This window comes from Chiloscyllium plagiosum, unplaced genomic scaffold (assembly GCF_037043375.1).
Source record: "Chiloscyllium plagiosum isolate Xiang-an unplaced genomic scaffold, Cpla_swu_hap1 HiC_scaffold_49, whole genome shotgun sequence".
In the NCBI taxonomy this organism is placed as follows: domain Eukaryota; kingdom Metazoa; phylum Chordata; class Chondrichthyes; order Orectolobiformes; family Hemiscylliidae; genus Chiloscyllium; species Chiloscyllium plagiosum.
The window spans coordinates 3,855,600-3,878,176 of NW_028270187.1; the positions used below are offsets into that span (position 1 = coordinate 3,855,600).

The 22,577-nt window shown below is 44.0% G+C and overlaps 1 protein-coding gene across 1 annotated transcript in view; it reads left to right on the forward strand.

The window, feature by feature from the left end:
- The window catches only part of LOC122544534 (uncharacterized), a 59,257-nt gene extending 44,620 nt beyond the window's left edge, over positions 1-14,637 (forward strand). Inside the window, exon 7 of the mRNA XM_087984698.1 lies at positions 14,047-14,637. Coding sequence (XP_087840824.1) covers positions 14,047-14,072 — 26 coding nt within the window. The 3' untranslated portion in view covers positions 14,073-14,637. The remainder of the gene's footprint in view (positions 1-14,046) is intronic.
- Positions 14,638-22,577: the final 7,940 nt, after the last annotated feature.

A 22,577-nucleotide genomic window follows, 5' to 3' on the forward strand; every position in this document is an offset into this window, starting at 1 on the left:
TGGAGTTGAGAAGAATTAAGGGGGAATCCCATAGAAATCTATTAAGTTTGAACAAGGACAAGATAGAGTAAACACAGGGAGGGTGTTCCCGGTGCCAGGAGAGTCGAGAACCAGGGTGTCACTTTCTGAAGGAGATGCGACAAGACTGAGATGGGGAGAAATGTCTTTACCCAGAGAGTGGTGAGCCTGTGGAATTCTCTGCCACAGAAAGCAGTCAGGGCCAGAACACTGAATGTTGTTCAGGAAAAAGTTGGATAGAGTTCTTTGGGATGAAAGGGAGAGCGAGGGGAGGCACAGGACCAAGTTGGGTGATCAGCCATGATCCCATTGAATGGGCGGAGCAGGATGGAGGGGCCAAATGGCCTCCTCACGATGATATTTTCAATGTTTCTCTGTGAATGGCCCAGTTGCCACTGACAGGTGGATGACACAGGAAAGTTTTGCCTCGATATATCTAGGCAGTGAAAACGAGGGACAATAATTTCCAGTCAACAATTTAGAGAGAGTGGATGCAGAATGATCTTTTGAGTTTAGCATCGAATAGTCTGCCTTGGATTGGTGGGATATTGTTATTGAGAGAGGCTGCACAGAAACAGTGATGTCACTGCGATGGTGAGGGTTTGGAGCGAATTTCACAGACACAAGGATTTCCCTCCAAATGGACGGGTTTTGGCAGGGAGTCAGAGCAACAGGGAACACGGGTTGATGTTTGCTGAAGGAATGATGTTATTGACAGGAAATCCCTCTCTGAATACTGCACAGGCACACAGCACTGAGATGGTAGTACTCATTGTCCCAATGTTTCTGATCCTTTCTCTTATCACATTGCTTCCAATTAAACTCCAGAACAAGAAACAAGGTGGGTGAAACACTCTGGCAGCTGACCCTGGCGATCCTGCTCCACTCGGGTTTCAAACTAATGTTGCGCATATAGAGTGTATGAGAGAGTATAAGTGGGAGGGTGTTTGGGTGACAGTATGAAGGTGTGCATGTGTGTGTGAGAGAGAGTTACACATTCTCATTGACACTCACACATACTTTTACGTGCACGCACATACATACACACACTCACTCACGTACTTCTTCAGTGCACCTTGTAAGCAACACTTGAGAAGCCGAACACCATCCAGGGACAACACAGCCCCTGCTTAACTGGCACCACATCCACACCATCCACTCTCTCCACCACCCGTGCTCAGTAGCTGCAGTGTGTACCACTTGAGATTCACTGCAGACATTCACCAAAGGTTCTCAGCACCTTCCAAACCCTCAACCACTTCCATCTCGAAGGGCAAGGACAGCAGTTACAGGAGGATACCACCTCCTGCAAGTTTCCCCCTCAGCCACTCACCATCCCAACTTGAAATATATTAGCTGTTCATTTAGTGTTGCTGGGTCAGCATCCTGGAATTCCCTCTCTAATGGTATTGTGGGTCTACCTACAGCACAGGGACTGCAGTGGTTCAAGAAGGCAGCTCACTACCTCCTTCTCAAGGGGCCAACGAGGGATGGAAAATAAATTCTCGATCCGCAAGTGAATTTAAAAAAACAAATAATAAAACACTATATGGGAATGTGCTTTGTGAGGATGTGGGCAGGCTGAACAAGTGGCAGATGAAATTACTTGGGGAGACATACAAAGTAATATGTTCAGAGGAATGTCAGCACAGATATAAACTAAAGATTAACATTGGAATAATTGTTGCTTGCGCATCAGTCAAAAAATCCAGATTCATTTGCTAGCAGGTGAAGCTGAATATTTACAGAAAACTTTCCCATGTTCTTCCTCTATTATTTTCTCCAGCTGATTCTTCCAGCTGTTTCCGGCAGCACAGGTCAGTTAGTGAAGTGGTTAGCAACTTCGAATGCTGTCCAAATGGGCTGAAAATCACTCTGGGGTGTAAACCCAGCAATTTTACATTTGTTAGACAAATTGGAGCAAATGGACCCATTGTGTCTGACTCGTTTGCAAATCTAAAGCACAACAGTTCAAATCGAGGACACAATCTCAATTTCCGTTAGAACTGAACGTTGTTCAGTCCCATCAGTGGTGAGGTTTCCATTGTAGTCGGAAGAATTGAAAAAGGCAAGTTGTATTCTGAATGGGAGAGAAAATTCAAATTGTTTTGGTGCAAAGGGATGAGGATGTCCTTGTGCATGAATCTCAGAAAGTAGTGTACAGCTAGAGCGGGTCATAAGGAAGGCATTTATTGTGTAAAGGGTGGAGTATGAAAGTAGGGAAGTGTTACTGCAACTGGACAATGTATGGCGGTTTCCACATCCGGACTACTGCAGACAGTTTTGGTCCCCTTACTTGAGGAAGGATGTAGTTGAATCGGGGGGACTTCAGAGGAGATTCACTGAATTGATTGCCAAGATGAAAGGTTCGTCTTATGAGAAGAGACTGGTACAATTTTGATCAATTTACTTGAGGACAGAAGCAGGTCAGAAGAGGTTCACTCAATCATTTCCAGAGATGAAGGGTTTGTCTTAGATGAAAGATTGAGCAGTTTCTCTGGATTTTGGAAGATAGGAGATCTAACTGAGGGTTATAAGATGCTAAAGGGGGTATTGACAAAGGAGTTGAAGAGAGAATGGTTGCTCATGTGGGAGAATCTAGAACAAGAGGTTATCATTTCAGGTTGTGGGGCTGGGCAGATTGAAAACAGAGATGAGGAGGAATGAATTCTCCCAAATGAGGAGGGGTTGTAAATCTGTGGGAACAACCCAACCCACCACCCAGGACATAAATTGGAGGAGGAGACAGACAGACATATTGTTAATCAGTGATGGATCAAAGGGAGTGTTTGCAGGAAAGTGGAGTTGAGGCTGAGATGGGATCAGCTGCGATCGTATGGAATAGTGGAGCAGGCTCCTGATGGGCCAAATAGACTTAACCTGATCCTGATCCTAGCCTGGATGTTCTTGTTAGTTAGTAGCAAAGAAATGAATCAAAACTGCTAGGAGGGAGAAAATGAAGTTTAATTTAATAGAATAGGTTTTAATAAGTGAACATTTAAATAAAAACAAAAATGATTCAACACAAATTTGGTGAAAGATAGTTGAAAGAAATGAAAGACAATACAAAGTAGGGAGGTAAAATTCTAAAGGGAATGCAGGAGCAGAGGGAGCTGGGGTTATATGTTCACAGATCAACGAAGGTGGCATAACAGGGAGAGCAGGTAATAAAAAACACAGCATCCTCGGCATTATTAATAGGGGCATGGAGTCCAAGAACAGGGAGGTGATGTTGAACTTATACAAGACACTGGTAGACCTCTGGCTGGAGTGTCAGAGAGGGAGAGAGTGATAACTGGTAGGTGGTGGTTTAACCTGAGGCTTGCCATGCCTCACATAAGGGGAGAAATGGAAAAGGACAGTCCTTCATGGTAACCTCAGTCAGTGAGAGATTCAAACCCACGCTTGGGAGAGTGGTGGAGGCGGATTCCATAGGAGGTTCGAAAAGAGAGCTGGATATAAATTTGAAAGCGATGATGGTAGAGGGCTACGGAGATAGGGCTGGAGAGTGGAACTAGCTGGGTAGCTCTTTCAGGAGCTGGTACAGACACGAGTACGGTAAAATTTTATGATTCTATGAACGTACACGTTCTGAGCCACGTTCCAGACAATTCCAGGAGGTCATTCCTTGCGACCTTGACTCAATGACCTAGTTGCCAGGGGTTTTCGCACGCAAACAGTAGCAACTTGTTGTCACGAGCGTGGATTGGAACTTGGTTGGGTAATGGTTTATAAATATTTCAGGGGAGACGATGGGAAATCGAGCTGAGGATGCAAGTAAGGGTAGACCTGCAAAAAATTTTGAACATGCAGAGATCGAGTCAAGTTGATTGAACGGTGAGTATGAATCTGAGCTGCTGATCCTACACAGTCATGTATAGGTCAGCATTCATGCTGGTATTCATCTGATTGGGAAGATCCACAAAAGACAAATCTCTTTCTGGAAACGTTGGAAGGAAGTTTTACAACAGAGAAGGTTATTGGGGGAGGGAGACATGGATGGGCTGAGTCTGTTTTCACAGGAGCGTAGAAGTGTGAGGAGTATAGAAGTTTATGAAATCATGATGGGCATAGATGAGGTGAATGGCAGGTGTCTTTTCCCAAGGGTGGGGGACTTCAAGACCAGGGGCATTATTTTTCTGGTGAGAGGAGAAACCTTTTTAAAAATGACATGAGGGGCAACTTTTTTTTAAACGGAGAGTGGTTCACGCATGGTTTGAACTTCCAGAGGAATTGGCGGATATGGGGACAGTTGCATTGTTTAAAAGACATTTCGATAAGTACAAGGTTTGGAGAGATATGGGCCAAGTGCAAACAAGTGGGACTAGTTTAATTCGAGATTATGGACGGCATGAACTAATTGGACCAAAGGGTCTGTTTCCTTGCTGTGTGACTCTATGATTGGAGTATGAGGGATGTGGACAGAGGGACAAGAAGCAGCTGTTTCCCGTAGTCGAAGGGTCAGTAACGGCGGGGGGGTGGGGAGGACTGGTAAGAGGTGAAGGGTAAGGGTGAAGGGTAAGAGTTTTAGAGAGGGATTTGAGGATTGTTTCACCCAGACGATGGTGGGGATCTGGAATGTGTGAAAATAAAATACTTGGACTTTCAGTTTCTATTTGAAATCACTATTTGCTCTGGTGTGTGGAAATGCTACTTTGTACCTGCAGGGGCTTCCGTGATTACTAATGTGGAATATTCGTGTAAAGGAGCAGGAGGAAGCCATTCAGCCCCTTGATCCTGTTCCACTGATCAATGGCTGATCTGTGACCTGACTGCCTTTGGCCCCTATTCCCCTTAATAATTTTGCCAAGCAAAAAACATATCTTTCAGATTTAAAACTAACAACTGATTCAGCAATGCCTGCTGTTTGTGGAAGAGAGTTCCAAACTTCTTCCAGCCTTTGTGCATAGTAGTACTTGCTAGCATCTCTCCTGGCAGTCTGGCCATAATTCTCCGGCTATGTCCTCCCGAGTTCTAGGATCCCCAATCAATGGAAACCCTTTCAATTTCTAGACCTTGTCTTTTCTTGTTAATATCTTCAATCAGATCATCCTTAAACCCTGTAAATTCTGTACAGAACAAGCTTAATTTGTATAATCTTTCCTCATAACTTAACCCCTGAAACCCAGGTGTCAATCTTGTAAACTCACGCTGTACTCCCTCCCAGGCCAATCTATCCTTCCTCAGGTATGGTGCCCAGATCTGCTCCAAGTGGGGTCTAACCAGGGTTTTGTACAACTGCCGCATCCCTTCTGCATCCTTGTACACCAGTCCTCTCGATATAAAGGGCAGCATTCAATGAGCTTTCTTCAGGCAATGAATATCAGGAATAAAAAGAAACACAGACATTGTTGGAGAAACTCAGCAGGGACAGATATTATTTGCCACCTGGGGACTCACTGTTTGTATAACTGCAGCATCACTATGTACTGTGAAGAACACAGAGGCACACAATGGTAACTATTCATTTTGTTTACAAACTTTGAGATTCTCGAACAAGGGGACATACTCAGAATTATTATTAAATGGCGGAAAATCAAAGGCTTTCCGTATATCTGAGGGAGGCTGTGTGTGATGGATATGACTCAACTTGGAATTTGTTGGGTAGGTAGATGCTGGGATTCATCTGAGGAAGACAGAACAATATTGATTCTTCATGATTTTATTCCTTTGTTCCTTAGAGGGATATATATGGTCAGAATCTTCCCTGATTGAGCCATTCCACACATCTCAGTCTCAAGTCAAAAGTGTGGTGGAATGCTCCCCATTTGTCCAGATGGTTGCATTTCCAACAACACTCAAGAAGCTCGACATCATTGAAGCACAAAGCAGCCCCACTTGATTGGAACCACATCCACAAGCATCCACTCTCTCTACTACCCATGCTCAGTAGCAGCAGTATGTACCTTCTACACGATGTACTGCGCAAATACACCAGAGATCCTCAGGCAACACCTTCAAAACCCACAACCACTTCCATTTAGAAGGACAAGTGCAGCAGTCACATGGAAACACCCACCCTCTACAAGTTCCCCTTCCAGCCACTCAGTGTCCTGACATGGAAATATAACTGTTCCTTCAATGTCTTTGGGTCAAAATCCTGGAATTCCCTCCATCAGGGCAATGTGAGCCTATCTACAGAACAGGGACTGCAGCAGTTCAAGAAAACAGCTAATCCCCACCTTCTCAAGGGGGCAACTAGGGATGAGTTGGGAAATAAACGCTGGGTCCAGCGAGTGATGTCTATGTAACATGAGTGAATAATAGTTTTTTTTAAAAATTGTAAATTACCCCAGGGTTGTGGTTCTGTTCGCCGAGCTGGAAATTTTTGTTGCAAACGTTTCGTCCCCTGTCCAGGTGACATGCTCAGTGCTTGGGAGCCTCCTGTGAAGCACTTCTGTGGTGTTTTCTCCGGCATTTATAGTGGCCTGTCCCTGCCGCTTCTGGTTGTCAGTTTCAGCTGTCCGCTGTAGTGGCCAGTATATTGGGTCCAGGTCGATGTGTTTGTTGATGGAGTTTGTGGATGAGTGCCATGCTTCTAGGAATTCCCTGACTGTTCTTTGTTTGGCTTGCCCTATAATAATAGTGTTGTCCCAGTCGAATTCATGTTGCTTGTCATCTGCGTGTGTGGCTACTAAGGATAGATGGTCGTGGCGTTTCGTGGCTAGTTGATGTACATGGATGCGGATCGTTAGCTGTCTTCCTGTTTGTCCTATATAGTGTTTTGTGCAGTCCTTGCATGGGATTTTGTACACTACATTAGCACTGAGGATGTCACCTAGACAGGGGACGAAACGTTTGCAACAAAACTTTCCAGCTCGGCGAACAGAACCACAACAACGAGCACCCGAGCTACAAATCTTCACCCAAACTTTGATTACCCCAGGGCCTCCACCTTCCCTATGTGAGCTTGTTCTGGGAAGGTAGGCACAAAATTTGTAGTGAATGTTGATGCAAAATACACATTCAATGTTATTGTGAACTGCTTTGAAAGGGTGGGATTCTGGGTAATCCAAGATGGAGGACTGGAAAAATTTCTGGCTGAAACAGCTGCTCCTTTTTTGAGGTATTTTAGGTTCTGGAGGTGGTTTCCTCAAATTCCAGGAGCAGCAATTACTGTTTCATATGCTGTTGCATTGTTTTGGAACTTTGGGCAAAAAAAGTCAAAACAACTTTAGTTTTAAAAGGGAGGAAGACAGACAAAGGAAGCACATGGTGAAGTCAGTGCTGGCGAGAGAGAGAAAGAAAGAAACTGACACCAGAGTGAACCTGCACAGTACTGCCTTTGCTGTTTGAATTAATGTATTGCTGGATATTGGAGTGCGTCTGAGAAAATGAACCAACAGTGAAATTCACAACTGATTTTGGAGGAACTGTTTGGGCGAAGTTCACAGCACAGAATCAGATAAGTTAATTGTTTTAAGTAGCCTAAAGGAAGTCTGCAGTAGTGAGTAGAGAGGGTTCTTTCTTGATTACATGTTTATTGAGATATGTCTCTTGATTAAACTTAAAATATAAGCTGTAATTATTAATCTAACCTAGGGCAGTGTTTTGTAGAAGAATATTTATTTTCTGGGTCTGTAGATTGTTAAGGAGCAAAAATGGCCTTTAGTAGAGGGAGATAGTGGCAAAAGATATCAATCTATAACTGGTACAGTTGGGAACAGAAGAGAGTCAAATAGTCAGGGCAGGCAGGGACAAGGTAGGACTAATAAATTAAACTGCATTTATTTCAATGCACGGGGCCTAACGGGGAAGGCAGATGAACTCAGGGCATGGTTAGGAACATAGGACTAGGATATCATCGCAATTTCAGAAACATAGCTCAGGGATGGGCAGAACTGGCAGCTTAATGTTCCAGGATACAAATGCTACAGGAAGGATAGAAAGGGAGGCAAGAGAGGAGGGGGAGTGGCATTTTTGATGAGGGATAGCATTACAGCTATGCTGAGGGAGGATATTCCTGGAAATACATCCAGAGAAATTATTTGGGTGGAACTGAGAAATAAGAAAGGGATGATCACCTTATTGGGATTGTATTATAGACCCCCCAGTAGTCAGACGGATATTGAGAAACAAACTTGTAAGGAGATCTCAGCTATCTGCAAGAATAATAGGGTGGTTATGGTAGGGGATTTTAACTTTCCAAACATAGACTGGGACTGCCTTAGTGTTAAGGGTTTAGATGGAGAGGAATATGTTAAGCGTGTGCGAAAACATTTTCTGATTCAGTATGTGGATGTACCTACTGTTGGGAAATAAGGTGGGGCAGGTGACTGTGGTGTCAGTGGGGGAGCACTTTGGGGCCAGCGTGCATAGTGGTGGAAAACAATTGACCAGATCTAAAAGTTGAGGTTCTATGTTGTAGAAAGGCAAATTTTTAAGGTATTAGACAAAAACTTTCAAAAGCTGATTGGGGGCAGATGTTCGCAGGTAAAGGGGCAGCTGGAAAATGGGAAGCCTTCAGAAATGAGAGAATCCAGAGAAAGTATATTCCTGTTAGGGTGAAAGGAAAGGCTGGTAGGTATAGAGAATGCTGGATGACTAAAGAAATTGACAGTTTGGTTAAGAAAAAGAAGGAAGCATGTGTAAGGTATAGACAGGATAGATAAAGAGAATCCTAAGGAGAGTACAAAGGTAGTAGGAGTATACTTAAGAGAGAAATCAGGAGGGCAAAAAGGGTGCATGAAGTGGCTTTGGCAAATAGTGTTAAGGTGAATTCAAAGGGTTTTTACAAATACATTAAAGACAAAAGGGTAACTAGGGAGAGAATAGGGCCCCTCAAAGATCAGCAAGGCGACCTTTGTGTGAAGCAGCAGAATATGGGGGAGATACTAAACCAGTATTTAGCATCAGTATTTACTGTGGAAAAGGATATGGAAGATACAGAATGTAGGGAAATAGATGGTGACTCCTTGCAAAATGTCCATATTACAGAGGAGGAAGTGCTGGATGTCTTGAAACGCATAAAGGTGGATAAACCCCCAGGACATGATCAGGTATACCATAGGTTATACCTGATCATTTGAGCTATAGGGAGAGGTTGAATAGGCTGGGGCTGTTTTCGCTGGAGCGTCAGAGGCTGAGGGGTGATGTTATAGAGGTTTACAAAATCATGAGAGGCATGGATAGGATAAATAGACAAAGTCTTTTCCCTGCGGTGGAGGAGTCCAGAACAGGAGGGTATAGGTTTATGGTGAGAAGGGAAAGACATAAAATAGACATAAGGGGCAACGTTTTCATGCAGAGGGTGGTTTGGAGGGATATGGGGCAGGTTCTGGCAGGTGGGACTAGCTTGGGTTTGGGATATCTGGTTGGCATGGACGGGTTGGATCTAAGGGTCTGCTTCAGAGCTGTACCTCTCTATGACTCTAGTGTTTCCTTTGCTTATAGCATGGAACGATGATCTACCCAAGCTTTTAAAATCTTTTTACATAATTTGAATTTGTTAATAAGTGATAGTGTTTGCAATCAATTAAATCATAGACATGTTCCATCTATGTCAACAAAATTAACAACAAGGCAATGTGAATTGGAAGAGGGAACGTTACACTGATGGCTAATTGCTTTTCCTTTCATCTTGTTTTGATGGGATGCCTAAATTTTAGGCCCTGGGACATTAATCTGTTGATTGCACCAGTACAACAGCTTAATGTCTAAGAGTGGTCCCTTCTGCCCTTGGTCTTTGGGGCAAGAAGCCCTCCGCTCTGGGTCTAGCATCATTCACATCAGGAGCATTGCTATTGCATTGCCCTGAGTGTTTCTTTGGTGATACAAAGATAGGTGAAAGGACAGGTAGTATCGAGGAAGTGGGGAGGCTGCAGAAGGATTTGGACAGGCCCGGAGAGTGGGCAATGAAATGGCAGATGGAATACAATGTGGGAAAGTGGGAAGTTATGTACTTTAGTTGGAAGAACAGAGACAGAGACTGTTTCCTAAATGGGGAAAGGTTTTGGAAATCTGAAGCACAAAGGGTCTTGGGAGTCAGAGTTCAGGATTCTCTTCAGGTTAACAGGCAGGTTCGGTTGGCAGTTAGGAAGGCAAATGTAACGTTAGCATTCATTTTGGGAGGTGTAGAATACAAGAGCAGGGATGTACTGCTGAGGCTGTATAAGGCTCTGGTCCGACTACGTTTGGAACATTGTGAGCAGTTTTGGGTCCCCTATCTAAGGAAAGATGTGCTGAACTTGGAAGGAGTCCAGAAGGGGTTTACAAGAAAAATCCCAGGGATGAAGGATTTGTCATATGAAGAGAGGTTGAGGACTCTGAGCCTGGACTCTTTTGCGTTTAGAAGGATGAGGGAGAACCTGGTTGAAATTGGAGAATACTGAGAGGCTCGGATAGAGTGGACATGGAGATGTTGTTTCCACGAGTAGGAGAGACTAGGACCCGAAGGCACAGCCTCAGAGTGAAGGGAACTCACGTTCGAACTGAGATGAGGAGGAATTTCTTCAGCCAGACAGTGGGGAATCTGTGGAACTCATTATTGCAGACGGTTGTCATTATGTCTTTAAGACAGAGATAGATAGGTTCTTGATCAGTAGGAGGATCAACCGTTACAGAGAGAAGGTAGGAGAATGAGGTTAAGAAAAATATCAGCCGTGCCAGAATGGCAGAGCAGGCTTGATGGGCCGAATGGCTGCTATATCTTATGGTCTTGGCTATTCAGTGACTAATGGCCTGTGATGTGTCACACAGTTTAGTCCCTCAGAATCAGAGCTTTCTGAGCATGTGCTATTAGCCACCCACACTAAAAAGTGTGCAGGCAGCTGGATGACCAATAGAACATACGGGCTAGGGGCCCTCTGGAGCCTGCATCCCTTATTCCTTATGGCTGTGACTGATCTCATCCCAGCCTCACTGCAGTTTCCTGCCCCCCTCCCTTTAACCCCTCACTGATTAACAATCTGTCTGTCCCCTCCTTCAGCTTATTCAGTGTCCTGACATGCACCCACATACTGGGAAGTGAATTCCCAGAGATTCTCACCCCCTCTGCCTTAGAGAGAAGCCATTTCTCAACATCTCTCGTTTCAATCTGTTCCACCCCCTTCTCCTGAAACAATGACCCTCTCGTTCTAAATTGTCACACCTGAGGAAACATCCTCTCTGTCTCCTTTGTCAATATCACCTCCTTTACCACCCAACATTCATCAGTTGGATCTCCCTTAATCCTTTAAACTCCAGAGCATATTGGCCTTAACTGCTCAATCTATCTTTTGAAGACAAACCCCTCATCTTTGAACATGAAATATGTAAAATCACGTTAGATGGTATCTTGGGTATTCTACACATCTCAAAGTGAGTTAGTCATAATTTCCAAAAGGTCTACAGCCCAGGAAAAGGCCCATTGAGTCTGTGCTGGTCAAAAACAACCACCTCACTATTCTCTAGTCCCATTTCCTTAGTACTTGGTCCCATAGCCTTGGTATCCGGAGTGCTCATCTAAATCCTCCTTCAATGTGATGATAGTTTCTGCCTCTCCCACCCTTACAGGCAGTGACTTCCAGATTTTCCCCACATACCTTTGAAACCTCCTGGCCCTTATCTTCAATCTATACCCCTCCCCCCACCTCTGTCAAGGGGAGAAGGTTTCTTCCTGCCTACCCTATCTTCACCCCTCATCGTTTTCTATGTCCCTCTCTTTCAATCTACTCTGCTGTAAGGCCAACAACCCCAGTCTGTCCAATCTCTCTCAATCACTGAAACTCTCCAGCCCCCCAGGGAATATGCTGGTAAATCTCCCTTTGCATCCTCTCTCAATTCATTTAGATATGTACCGTTCTTACATTTACAGCTCACTCTAATGGTGCAGCAGGAAGGAAACAACGTGAGTTTTTTTGCAGTGAAAAAGAGGGCAGTTAATTTTTAATCAGCAGAGTTATGTTTTTAGCAGGCAGTTAATGTAAAGTCACCATTCTCTCATTAGAGAGAGAGAGAGGTTTGGGGGAGACAAAGAGAGAAAAAGGAACAACTGTTTTATGGTTTAATCTGGGGGTCACCACATCGAAGGCACAGGGAATGATCATTCACAGCAATCTCAACCACAGCAGCAATTGAACCACATGCTGTCAGCCTGATTATACATTGTAAACCAACTGAGCAAACCAACCCCTACATGGCCAGTGGCAAAAACATTGGGTGGCACAGTGGCTCAGTGGTTAGCGTTGCTTCCTCACAGCACCAGGGACCTAGGAACAATTCCAGCCTCAAGTGATTGTCTATTGGGAGTTTGCACATCCTCCCCTTCTCTGCATGGGTTTTCTGCGGGTGTTCCGGTTTTCTCCCACAGTCCAAACATGTGCAGTTTAGATGGATTAGCCTTGCTAAGTTGACCATAGTGTGAGAGTTACGCAGGCTAGAAGGGATAGTCATGGGAAATGCAGAGTTACAGGGATTGGAGAGGTGATGGGCCTGGGTCGGATGCTATTCAGAGGGTCAGGGTATGGACCCAACGGGCTGAAAGGCCTGCTTCTGCGCTGCAGGATTCTATGATGTGCAGGTTCGAGGGAATGTCCATGGTTAATGCAGGGTTATGGGGATAGGGTCAGGATCTGGGTGGGATCCTCTTCGCTGGCTTGGGACAGATTGGATGGGCTGAATGCTCTCTTTGCACACTGTATGGATTCTGGGGGCATTAATGTTTAGCTCAATCGTGGGGCAATTTATTCCGGTCTCAATTTTGATGAGATTCACTTTCAGTTTCTGAAACAATGGGGAAGCAAAATCCTATGTTTACACCTCCCCAGGGTATGCTCTGCAGATGTGAATTTGAATCTTGCTGTGGGAGGTGATGGATTTGGAATTCAATTTTAAACAAAAACAGATCCGGAGTTAAGACTCTAATGATGACTGTTGTCAGGAACAAACAACCATCTGGTTCAAAATTGAAGACTGAGGTGAGGAGGAATTTCTTCTCTCAGAGAGTTGAGTGTCCTTGGAATTCCTTGCCACAGAGAGCTGTGTGTAGAGACAGGAGCAGGTTGAAGACTGGGATGGATAGATTCTTGATCAGTCGGGAATTATGTCTGAAACGTCGATTCTCCTGCTCCTTTGATGCTGCCTGACCTGCTGTGCTTTTCCAGCAACACATTTTTAAGCGGGGAATTGAGGATGACATCTTAACTGCGGGAAAATGAGCGAGGAATGGTGCATCAGCCACGATGCTATTGAATGGCTGAGCAGGCTCGAGGGGCTGAATGGCCTTCTCCTGTTCCTGTTTGTGATTGTCCTTTAGGGAATGAAATCTGCCCTCCTTACCCACTCTGCTCTGTGTGTGACTCCTATCCCTGTGCAAACTCTTTATGGCCTTCTGCCTGAGCAGTTCGATTGGTTCAAGGACATTTTGGAATTGCATCCACTTCCCACCTTGGCAGAGATGGCCACATTCTGTTCAGAGTACAGAGAAATAACATTTGTCAGGGTCAGTTTTAGGCTTGCTCCAAACACATGCCTTGCTAAGAGAAATTAGTCTGGAAAATGAACCCAAATAGTCACAGCTCCTGCTGTACACTGGTTGTCTTTCAGGCAAAGTTTGTTTTTCTCATCCATTTTCATAGAGTCATACAGCACGGATACAGGCCCTTTGGCCCAACTCGCCCATGCTGACAAGGTTGCCCAAACTCAACTAGTCCCATTTGTTTGCATTTGGCCCATATCTCTCTAAACCTTTCTTACCCATGTACCTTTCCAAATGTCTTTTAAATGTTGTAATTGTACCTGCCTCTACCACTTCTTCTGGCAGCTCATTCCATATACGCACTGCCCTCTGTGTGAGAAATTTGCCTGTCAGGTCCCTTTTTAATCTTTCCCCTCTAACCTTAAACCTATGCCCACTAGTTTTGGACACCCCTACCTTTGGGAAAAGACCATACCTATTTACCTCTCGTGATTTTATAACATCCGTAAGGCCACCCCTCAGCCTCCAAAGCTCCAGGGGAGAAAAGCTCCCAGCTCCTGCAGCTTCTCCTTATAATTGAAACCCTGCAATCTTGGTAACATCTTTGTCAATCTTTTCTGTGCCCTTTCTAGCTGAAGAAACTTCTACAGCAGGCTGACCAGAATTGCACACAGTATTCCAAAAGTGGCCTCACCAACATCCTGTACAGCTGTAACATGATGCCCCAACTGCTGTCATCAGAGCTCTATTCAGTGAAGGCAAGCATGCCAAACATCTTCACCACCGTGTCTAGCTGCAATGCCACATTCAAGGAACAATCAACCTTCACACCAAGGTCTCTTTGTTTGGAAACAGTCCCCAGACTTGTACTATGAACAGTATATGTCCTGCCCTGGTTTGCCTTACCAAAATGCAACACCTCGCATTTACCTAAATTAAACTTCATCTGTTATTCCTCGACCCACTGGCCTAGCTGATCTAATGTCCATTATACTCTTAGATAACCTTCTTCTCTGTCTAAAATGCCACCAATGTTGGTCCTGCTCCTATCTACTACGTTTCTTGTTGACCTGTTTTCAGGCTGACCAAGCGGAACAGCAACCACCCTGCATCACTTACGCCAGCCTGTGGAACACAGATACAAGAGGGGATGAGGAACCAGGTCAAGACAAAGAGGGAAACGTTTATGCCATCCTTCCACAGATGTTGTGAGACAGCACAGAAGAAAGCCTGTGAAACTTCACAAATCAATCAACAGCAAATCTATCTTCTCGCAAATAAGGAGGAAATGGAAGAGAAGGCAGAGCACTGTCATGTTTCTGTGACTTGGTTAGGCTTTGTCTCAGTTCACACAGCAAGATGTCAGTTCAAAAGATGGACTTGTCTTGAGAAACCATCTGGATAATGGTCTCTCCCACAACTCTCGGTGGGTCAATTTATACGGCTGTAGCACGATCTAATTGTTGATGGCAGAGATTTAAGATTTTATGGTGTCCTTTCCTAACTTGAGCATCCATTTGATTTCCTGGTGAATGGGTCAAGGCAGACTAGACAATGAATTGTACATACTCTACATCTTTTATTTAAATTGTGGTGAGCTGGAAATAATTCAAGACAATAATTCCCTAGCCCTATCTTCATTGTCCTCCAACTTCATCACATAAAATATACTTCCAGATCTCTTTTCATACCTCATACGGAATCTACCTCCACCACAATCCCAGGCTGCACAATCCAAATCCTAACAACTTTGAGAAAAGACATATCTCCTCATGTGACTCCTAGCTGTCTTGCCAGCAATCTTGAAATTGTGACCCCTAGTTACTGGCATACCAACTTGTGGTAAAAAAAATTCTTCTTTCCCCTGTCAAAATTCTTCATAATTTTGAACACCTCCATAAGGTCCCTCTCTAAATCTTCTCTGCTTCAAGGAGAAGGAGCCTGATGTCACTAATTATTCCTTGTAGGTAAAATCCTTCATTTCTTCTATCATTCTAGTAAAACTCCCATGAACCCTCTCCAGAGCTTGAAGTTCCTTCCTTAAATAAAGTGCCCAGAACTGAACACAAATGTTACCTGACTAATGATTTATAGAGGTATAGCATCACTTTCTCAGTTTTATACTCAATGCTTCTATTTATAACTGCAAGAATCCTATAAACCTTCTTCACAACTGTTTCAGCTTGCCTGGCGACCTTGAGAGAATGATGTGCATGAACCCCAAGGTTCCTCTGCTCTAGTGCTCCCTACAAAAATGTACCATTGACCCTACATTGTTGCCATGTGTTTCTGGTAGCAAAATGCATTTCATTTCATTCCTCTGCATTGGAATTCTTTTGCCAGATTTCTACCCATTTGGCCAATTTGTCAATCTCCCTGTGAAGTCACTCAGCATCATCCTCACAATTCACTCTTCTCCCTGGGTTAGTATCAACTGTGAATTAGAGATTATAATCTCAACACCAAACTCCTAATCATTTTATATAACAATGTAGTTATTAATGAGTACGTGTCAGATTCTTCTATGTGCATGTAACTATTAATCTCTACCTGTTCGTTACCCATATGTGAATGGGATTTACCTGTCTGTTCCTGCTCTGTGAATTGAGACAGTTAATATTGACCTGTATTTGCCCGTTTCCCCTATGTGAATGTGAGAGTGTATTTACCATTCTGTCCCTGCTGTGTTTTGAGATTGTCAATATTAATCTGTGCCTGTCACTTTCTCCTATGTTACTATGTGAATGTAATCACCAATATTTGCCTTTCAATCTCTGCCTTGAGAATATGTGAATTTACTTATCATTTGTACCTGTCAGTTCCTGTTTGGTGAATGTGAACACTGCAGGTACCAATATGTACCCGTGAGAATCTGCTCTGTGAATATGAGACTGTCATTGTCACAATGTACTTGTCAGTTTATGCTGTGTGAAACTGGGCGTGTAGTTATCATTCTGTTCCTGTCTTTGTGAATGAGAGTATAGTTATTAATCTGTCCCTGACAGATACTGAAATGCTAATGTGTCACTTAGAAACCGACCAATGGAGATTAATAGTCACACATTTGCATTGCGGTAACTGTGTTGTCATCATTTGTTTGTCTGTTTCTGCAAAATGAAAGTGTGTGTGTAGTTATCAGCCTGTACTTATCAATTTCTACTCTTTCGTATCTAAGTGGAAGCCAGTAATATTCTGTGTCTGTGTGATACGTTCTGTGATAGTTGTTATGAGGGTGTTGAGACTGGGTCTTAATCTTTTCTGCATTTTGTGATTTCTGTGTTGACTGTCAGGTCTGTCTTGGGGAGAGAGGAGCTAGGGTGATAGCGGAAGGGAAACTGCTTTATTCTGAGAACCATTCTGAATCATGGTCACACATTTCCTGTTTGGGTAGAGAGTCTGGGATCCGTGGTATCACTGAGACATTTAGTTTCAATTTGTACCTAGACATTGGTGTTTTTTCATGAAAGTGTATTTTATTCTGCATGTCAGTTCATTTCTGTATGATATTTTTTATACCAATATGCAACACCACAGCATGTCATCAGTTTTCTCACCAAAATCAGAATCACTGATATGGTACAGATCAGAAGCAGACCATTCATCCCCTTGTATATATACTGGGACATTCTCTAATGCATCAATTCTACAGTATTTGTTGGGAATGTGAACTTCATCCCCTCATTGTCAGTGTCTATGTGGAAAGGACAATTTGACATCAGTTCTGTAGACATCTGACTTTTAATAACTGTTGTCCTTGGTCGGACAGATCACGGTTGTTTTCAGTTCTGGGCACATTATTTAGGGAAGGATCCTCAAGTTCTTGAGAGGGTTCATTGGAGATTTACTGGATTTCAATCACCTATGTTCAATTGTGGTTTGTGTCTGAGTGTAGCATAAACTCTGTAAATAAACTCTTTTCAATGATGCGTAACTGTATTGCATTTCAATCTGTTTATTTTTACATTGTGTGTGTGTGTGTGTATACATATATAGTAGACTTTATCAGGCACTGCTGGGCACTGTATATCCTCAGCTGTGATACGTGATGTTGAGAGTCAATTCACATCTGGAAATAGAGGCCAAACTTTATTCTTTTCCTTTCAGCATCCAGTGGCTGAGTGAGAGTGAGTTTGCTCTTGTGCTGCCACTCTGTCTGTATCTCAGTTCATGTCTCCTGTAGTGAATGGGAAACAGCTGAAGTTCTTTAATTGTTAGTGCCTGTAGGAATCACGTGCAAGTGAAAATGTAACACACTGCAACAGAAAAGATTCTGTGCTGTTCCTCAGTGTCAAGGTAGGAAAAGGAATGGACCTTTTGTATCTTGTATGGTGTGGAATCTAATAGAGAGTAATGATATAAAATGTTGGTCTTCAGAAAGCCATCAGTTTTTGTTTCAGTGCATAGTGATGTTCTTTTATGCATTTGGTGAAGTAAAAATCAATGTAAACTGAATCCATTTGCAACTAAATGAAAGGGTGACAAACAATTCAACTGCATTGGAGCTGACTGACCATAATGTTCCTTGTACAGAAAAGACAATTCTATTTTCTGATGTCGACAGAACATTACCCTGCTCTGTCGTATGATGATGCACCATTAGCTGTACTGTTGCGTTGCTCTATAGTAGGGAGGAGGAAAGGAAAAGGACTTTTTTGTTTGTCTTGCAGTGCAGAATATGTAAACTGCCAAATTCCATTTATGGATTAATCAACACTGTTCTGCTCTGCCTGAAAATAAAATGAGCAGTTTTACAAACCTACCAATTTTGGCTTTCGTTTCCCCCCACCCCCCCCCCTTTCTCCACTGCTTTGAAGGATGGTTACCAGTCGATGTGCTTATTGATTGAATCTGTGGATGAGTGCCATGCCTCTAGGAATTCCCTGGCTGTTCTCTGTTTGGCTTGTCCTATAATAGTAGTGTTGTCTATAAAGTTTCTGGTTGGACTGAAACACACAAAGGTGAAAGTGAGTACTGCAGATGCTGCAAACTCACCGACTCCCACAGCTACCTGGAGTATACCTCTGTCCACCCAGCCTCCTGCAAAAATGTCCCTTATCCCAATTCTTCCACCACCACCGCCGTATCTGCTCCCAAGAGGATCAGTTCCACCACAGAATACGCCAGATTGGCCTCCCTCTTTCAAGACTGCAATTTCCCCTCCCAAGTAGGGGTTGATGTCCTCCAGTGCATCTCGTCCACTTCCCGCCCCTCAGCCCTCGAACCACACCCCTCCAACCACAACAAGGATAGAACGCACCCCCCCACCTACCTCTGTATACATCGCATCATGCTTTGCCATCAACAGACCCCATCACCAGAGATATATTTCCTTCCCCACCTCTATCCGCTTTCCGTCAAGACCGTTCACTCCGCAACAACCTCATCAGGTCCACACCTCCAAACAACCCACCCTCCCCTGCCACAGCAGGAATTGCAAAACCTGCGCCCACACCTCCCCCACCACTTCCATCCAAGGACCCAAAGGAGCCTTCCACATCCATCAAAGTTTCACCTGCACTTCCACACGTCATTTACTGTATCCGCTGCTCCCGATGCAATCTTCTTGACATTGGGGAGATAAGATGCCAACTCGCAGAGCGCTTCAGAGAACATCTCTGAGACACTACACTACCAACCACACCACACCGCACCATGGCCCAACACTTCAACTGTCCCTCCCACTGCTCAGAAATGCAGGTCCTGGGCCGCCTCCGTCACCATTCCCTTACCACCCGATGCCTGGAGGAAGAACACCTCATCTTCCACCTCAGGACCCTCCAACCCCATGGCATTGATGTGGACTTCACCAGTTTCCTCATTTCCCGTTCCCCACCTTACCCCAGTTCCAAACTTCCAGCTCAGCATTGTCCTCATGACCTGTCACATCTGTCCGTCTTCCTTCCCACCTATCTGCACCACCCTCCACCCTGACCTATCACCTTTACCCCCACCTTCATCCACCTGTTGCACTCTCATCTAAATTCCCATCGACCCCAATTCCCTCCAATTTATCTCTCCACCTCCAAGACTCCCAGCCTCATTCCTGATGAAGGGCTTTGATTTTCCTGCCTGCCCTTCTCTGCTTTTCCAGCACCACACTCTTGAAACAGACAAAACAAAGTTTTCTACTACAACATGAAGAAATGGAGAATGATGTTGTGATAAAGATGGGGATGGCAGCCTCTCTGCTACCATGATACATTTAAGCAAATAGATGCTGGCTGATCAGGATGAAAATTGTTAGCTGGTTGTTTCTGATCAGTGCAGACTCAAAGGTTTTGAACATCTTATGGTTGTTCAAAGTAATTGCATCAGCTGAGCTGGAAGTTTGGAACTGGGGTAAGGTGGGGAACGGGAAATGAGGAAACTGATGAAGTCCACATCAATGCCATGGGGTTGGAGGGTTCTGAGGTGGAAGATGAGGTGTTCTTCCTCCAGGCATCGGGTGGTAAGGGAATGGTGACGGAGGAGGCCCAGGACCTGCATTCCTCAGCAGTGGGAGGGGCAGTTGAAGTGTTGGGCCATGGTGCGGTGTGGTTAGTAGTGTAGTGTCTCTGTGTTGTAGGCCTCTCTGACAAGGGATCTGTGGGAAGAAATCATTTTGTTTGTAACATTTTCTGTCGCTCCCAATGTCAATGGAACTGTTAGACATTGTAACGTGTGTCAGGATAGTGTATGTTTTTGAAACGCATTGTAAGTCAGAGAAAGGGTGAGAGTGTGTGCGTGGGGTGGGGAATGGATGTGTGGTTACGTACCGACACATTAATCATTCTCTCTGTCAGGCTTTGACACAGAATGTGCCTTTGGAAGTCATATTATTTGATTGCTGTGTCTATGTATGTGACAAAAGATTAATTGTCATTCTCAGTTACTGATAGCTGAAATGTTTCTTTCAACATCTGTACTCAACATCCACTTATGGTTGTTCAAAGTAATCGCATCAGCTTTTTGTTTGCCTTGATTGTAACATTAAGATTATTGTTACTAAACGCAGACGACATAAAAATGGGTAGGAGATGTAGGGAGTACAAAAGCTTGTATGTGGTGGGTGGCACTGCAGTCTCACAGTGCCAGGGACCTGGGTTCGATTCCAGCTTCAGGCGACTGTGTGTGGAGTTTGCATGTTCTCCCCATGTCTGCGTGAGTTTCCTCCGGGTGCTCCAGATTCCTCTCTCAATCCAAAAGATGTGCAGGTCAGGTGGAATGGCCAAGCTAAATTGCCCCATAGTGTCAGGTGCATTAGTCAGAGAGAAATGGGTCTGGGTAGGTTACACTTCGGAGGGTCTGTGTGGACTGGTGGGGCCGAATGGCCTGTTACCACATTGTAGGCAATCTAATATAATCGTGTTAAAGGATACAGTGGGATATAGACCAGTTGCAGACATGGGTGGAGAAATGTCAGATTGAGTTTAATCTGGCACAGTGTAAGATGCTGGACGTTGGGAGATCAAATGTTACGGAAAGGTATGCAGTAAATGATTGTACTCTGAACACCTTTGACATACAGAAGGATCTTGGGGTTCAAGTCTATAGCTCCCTGAACATGGCCACACAAGTAGACAGGATGGTATCGAGAGGAAGGCGTATGGCATGCTTGCCTTATTGGTCGGGGAATTGAATACAAGAGTCAGGATGTCATTGCAGCTTTATAAGACTTTGGTTAGGCCGTACTTAAGAGTATTGTGACAAAAGGTTAACTCTGTCCTTCTCAGTTACTGATAGCTGAAATGTTTCCTTCAATATCTGTACTCACTATCTATTTCAGATATGGTTGTTCAAGCTACCAGCATTGTTTCTTTGTTCACCTTGATTGTAATGTTAAAAGTATCCTCCCTGGAATGGAATTAGCTGCCAGAACCCATGAGGACGGCCTCAATTGGACATCCCCAATACACTGTACACTCTCTCTCCTCCACACGCTTCCTCTCATACATACATACACACTCACACTTTACCAAGCATGCACATACACACATTCTCAGATGCACTCACATTCACATGCTCACACACTCTCACATGTACTCACACATAAGTGACTGGGGTGAATTTGCATTTGCAGACTTATATTTGCAGATACATTCTATTTTGCTCAATCTGCAGACAGTCAATCCATGTAATATTTTATAAATTCCTACTTTGGAAATAGAACCAGTCTTACTCAAGATTGGGAGAAAGGGAGGACTGCAGATGCTGGAGATCAGAGCTGAAAAATGTGTTGCTGGAAAAGCACAGCAGGTCAGGCAGCATCCAAGGACCAGGAGAATCGACATTCAGGATTCCTGAAGAAGGGCTTATGCCCGAAACGTCGATTCTCCTGCTCCTTGGATGCTTCCTGACCTGCTGCGCTTTTCCAGCAACACATTTTTGAGCTCGCTCAAGATTGGGATACAGTCAGACTCTAACCTCTCATCTTTAATATGTTGTCTGAGCTGAGATGTCACCCTTTTTAAAATAAAACCTGAAGTCATCTTGACAATGTGACTTTAAAGAAGTTCTAGGATGCATATATTAATTAACTGCAACCCGTTCTAAAAAGATGAATCACTGAACAATAATCTAGGTTTGTTCAATATATAATTTCATTTGCATGACACTGTAATCTTTAGCTATAAATTCTGTGTCTTGTTATCCTGTTTCACAGCTACCTGTGTAAGCTCATACTTCCGAATGAACCTGTTGGATTATAATCTGGTGTTGTGAGATTCTTAACTGAAGAGTATTGCATTCATTTGTGGTCGGCACATTACAGGAAAGATGTGGAGGATTTAGGGAGGGTGCAGAAGAGGTTTGCCAGAATATTGTCCAGATTAGAGGGTATGAACAATAAAGAGAAGCTAGAAACACCCGAGTAGTTTTCTTCTGAGCAGCAGCGACCGAGGGGAAATGTAATGGAAGTGTAGAAAGTTTTGAGAAGATTTGTAGCTCAGGTTGAGGTTCTGGATCTAGCTTTGCTCATTGAGCTGGAAGGTTTGTTTTCAGACGTTTTGTCACCATACTTGGTAACATCATCAGTGAGCCTCCGGATGTAGCACCGGAGATATGGCCCGCTTTCTATTTATAAGTCCACTACATTGGACAATCAGGCAAAAAACTAGCCACCAGGATACATGTACATCACCTACCACAAAATGAAATGATCCACTCTCACTAGTATCCTTGCATA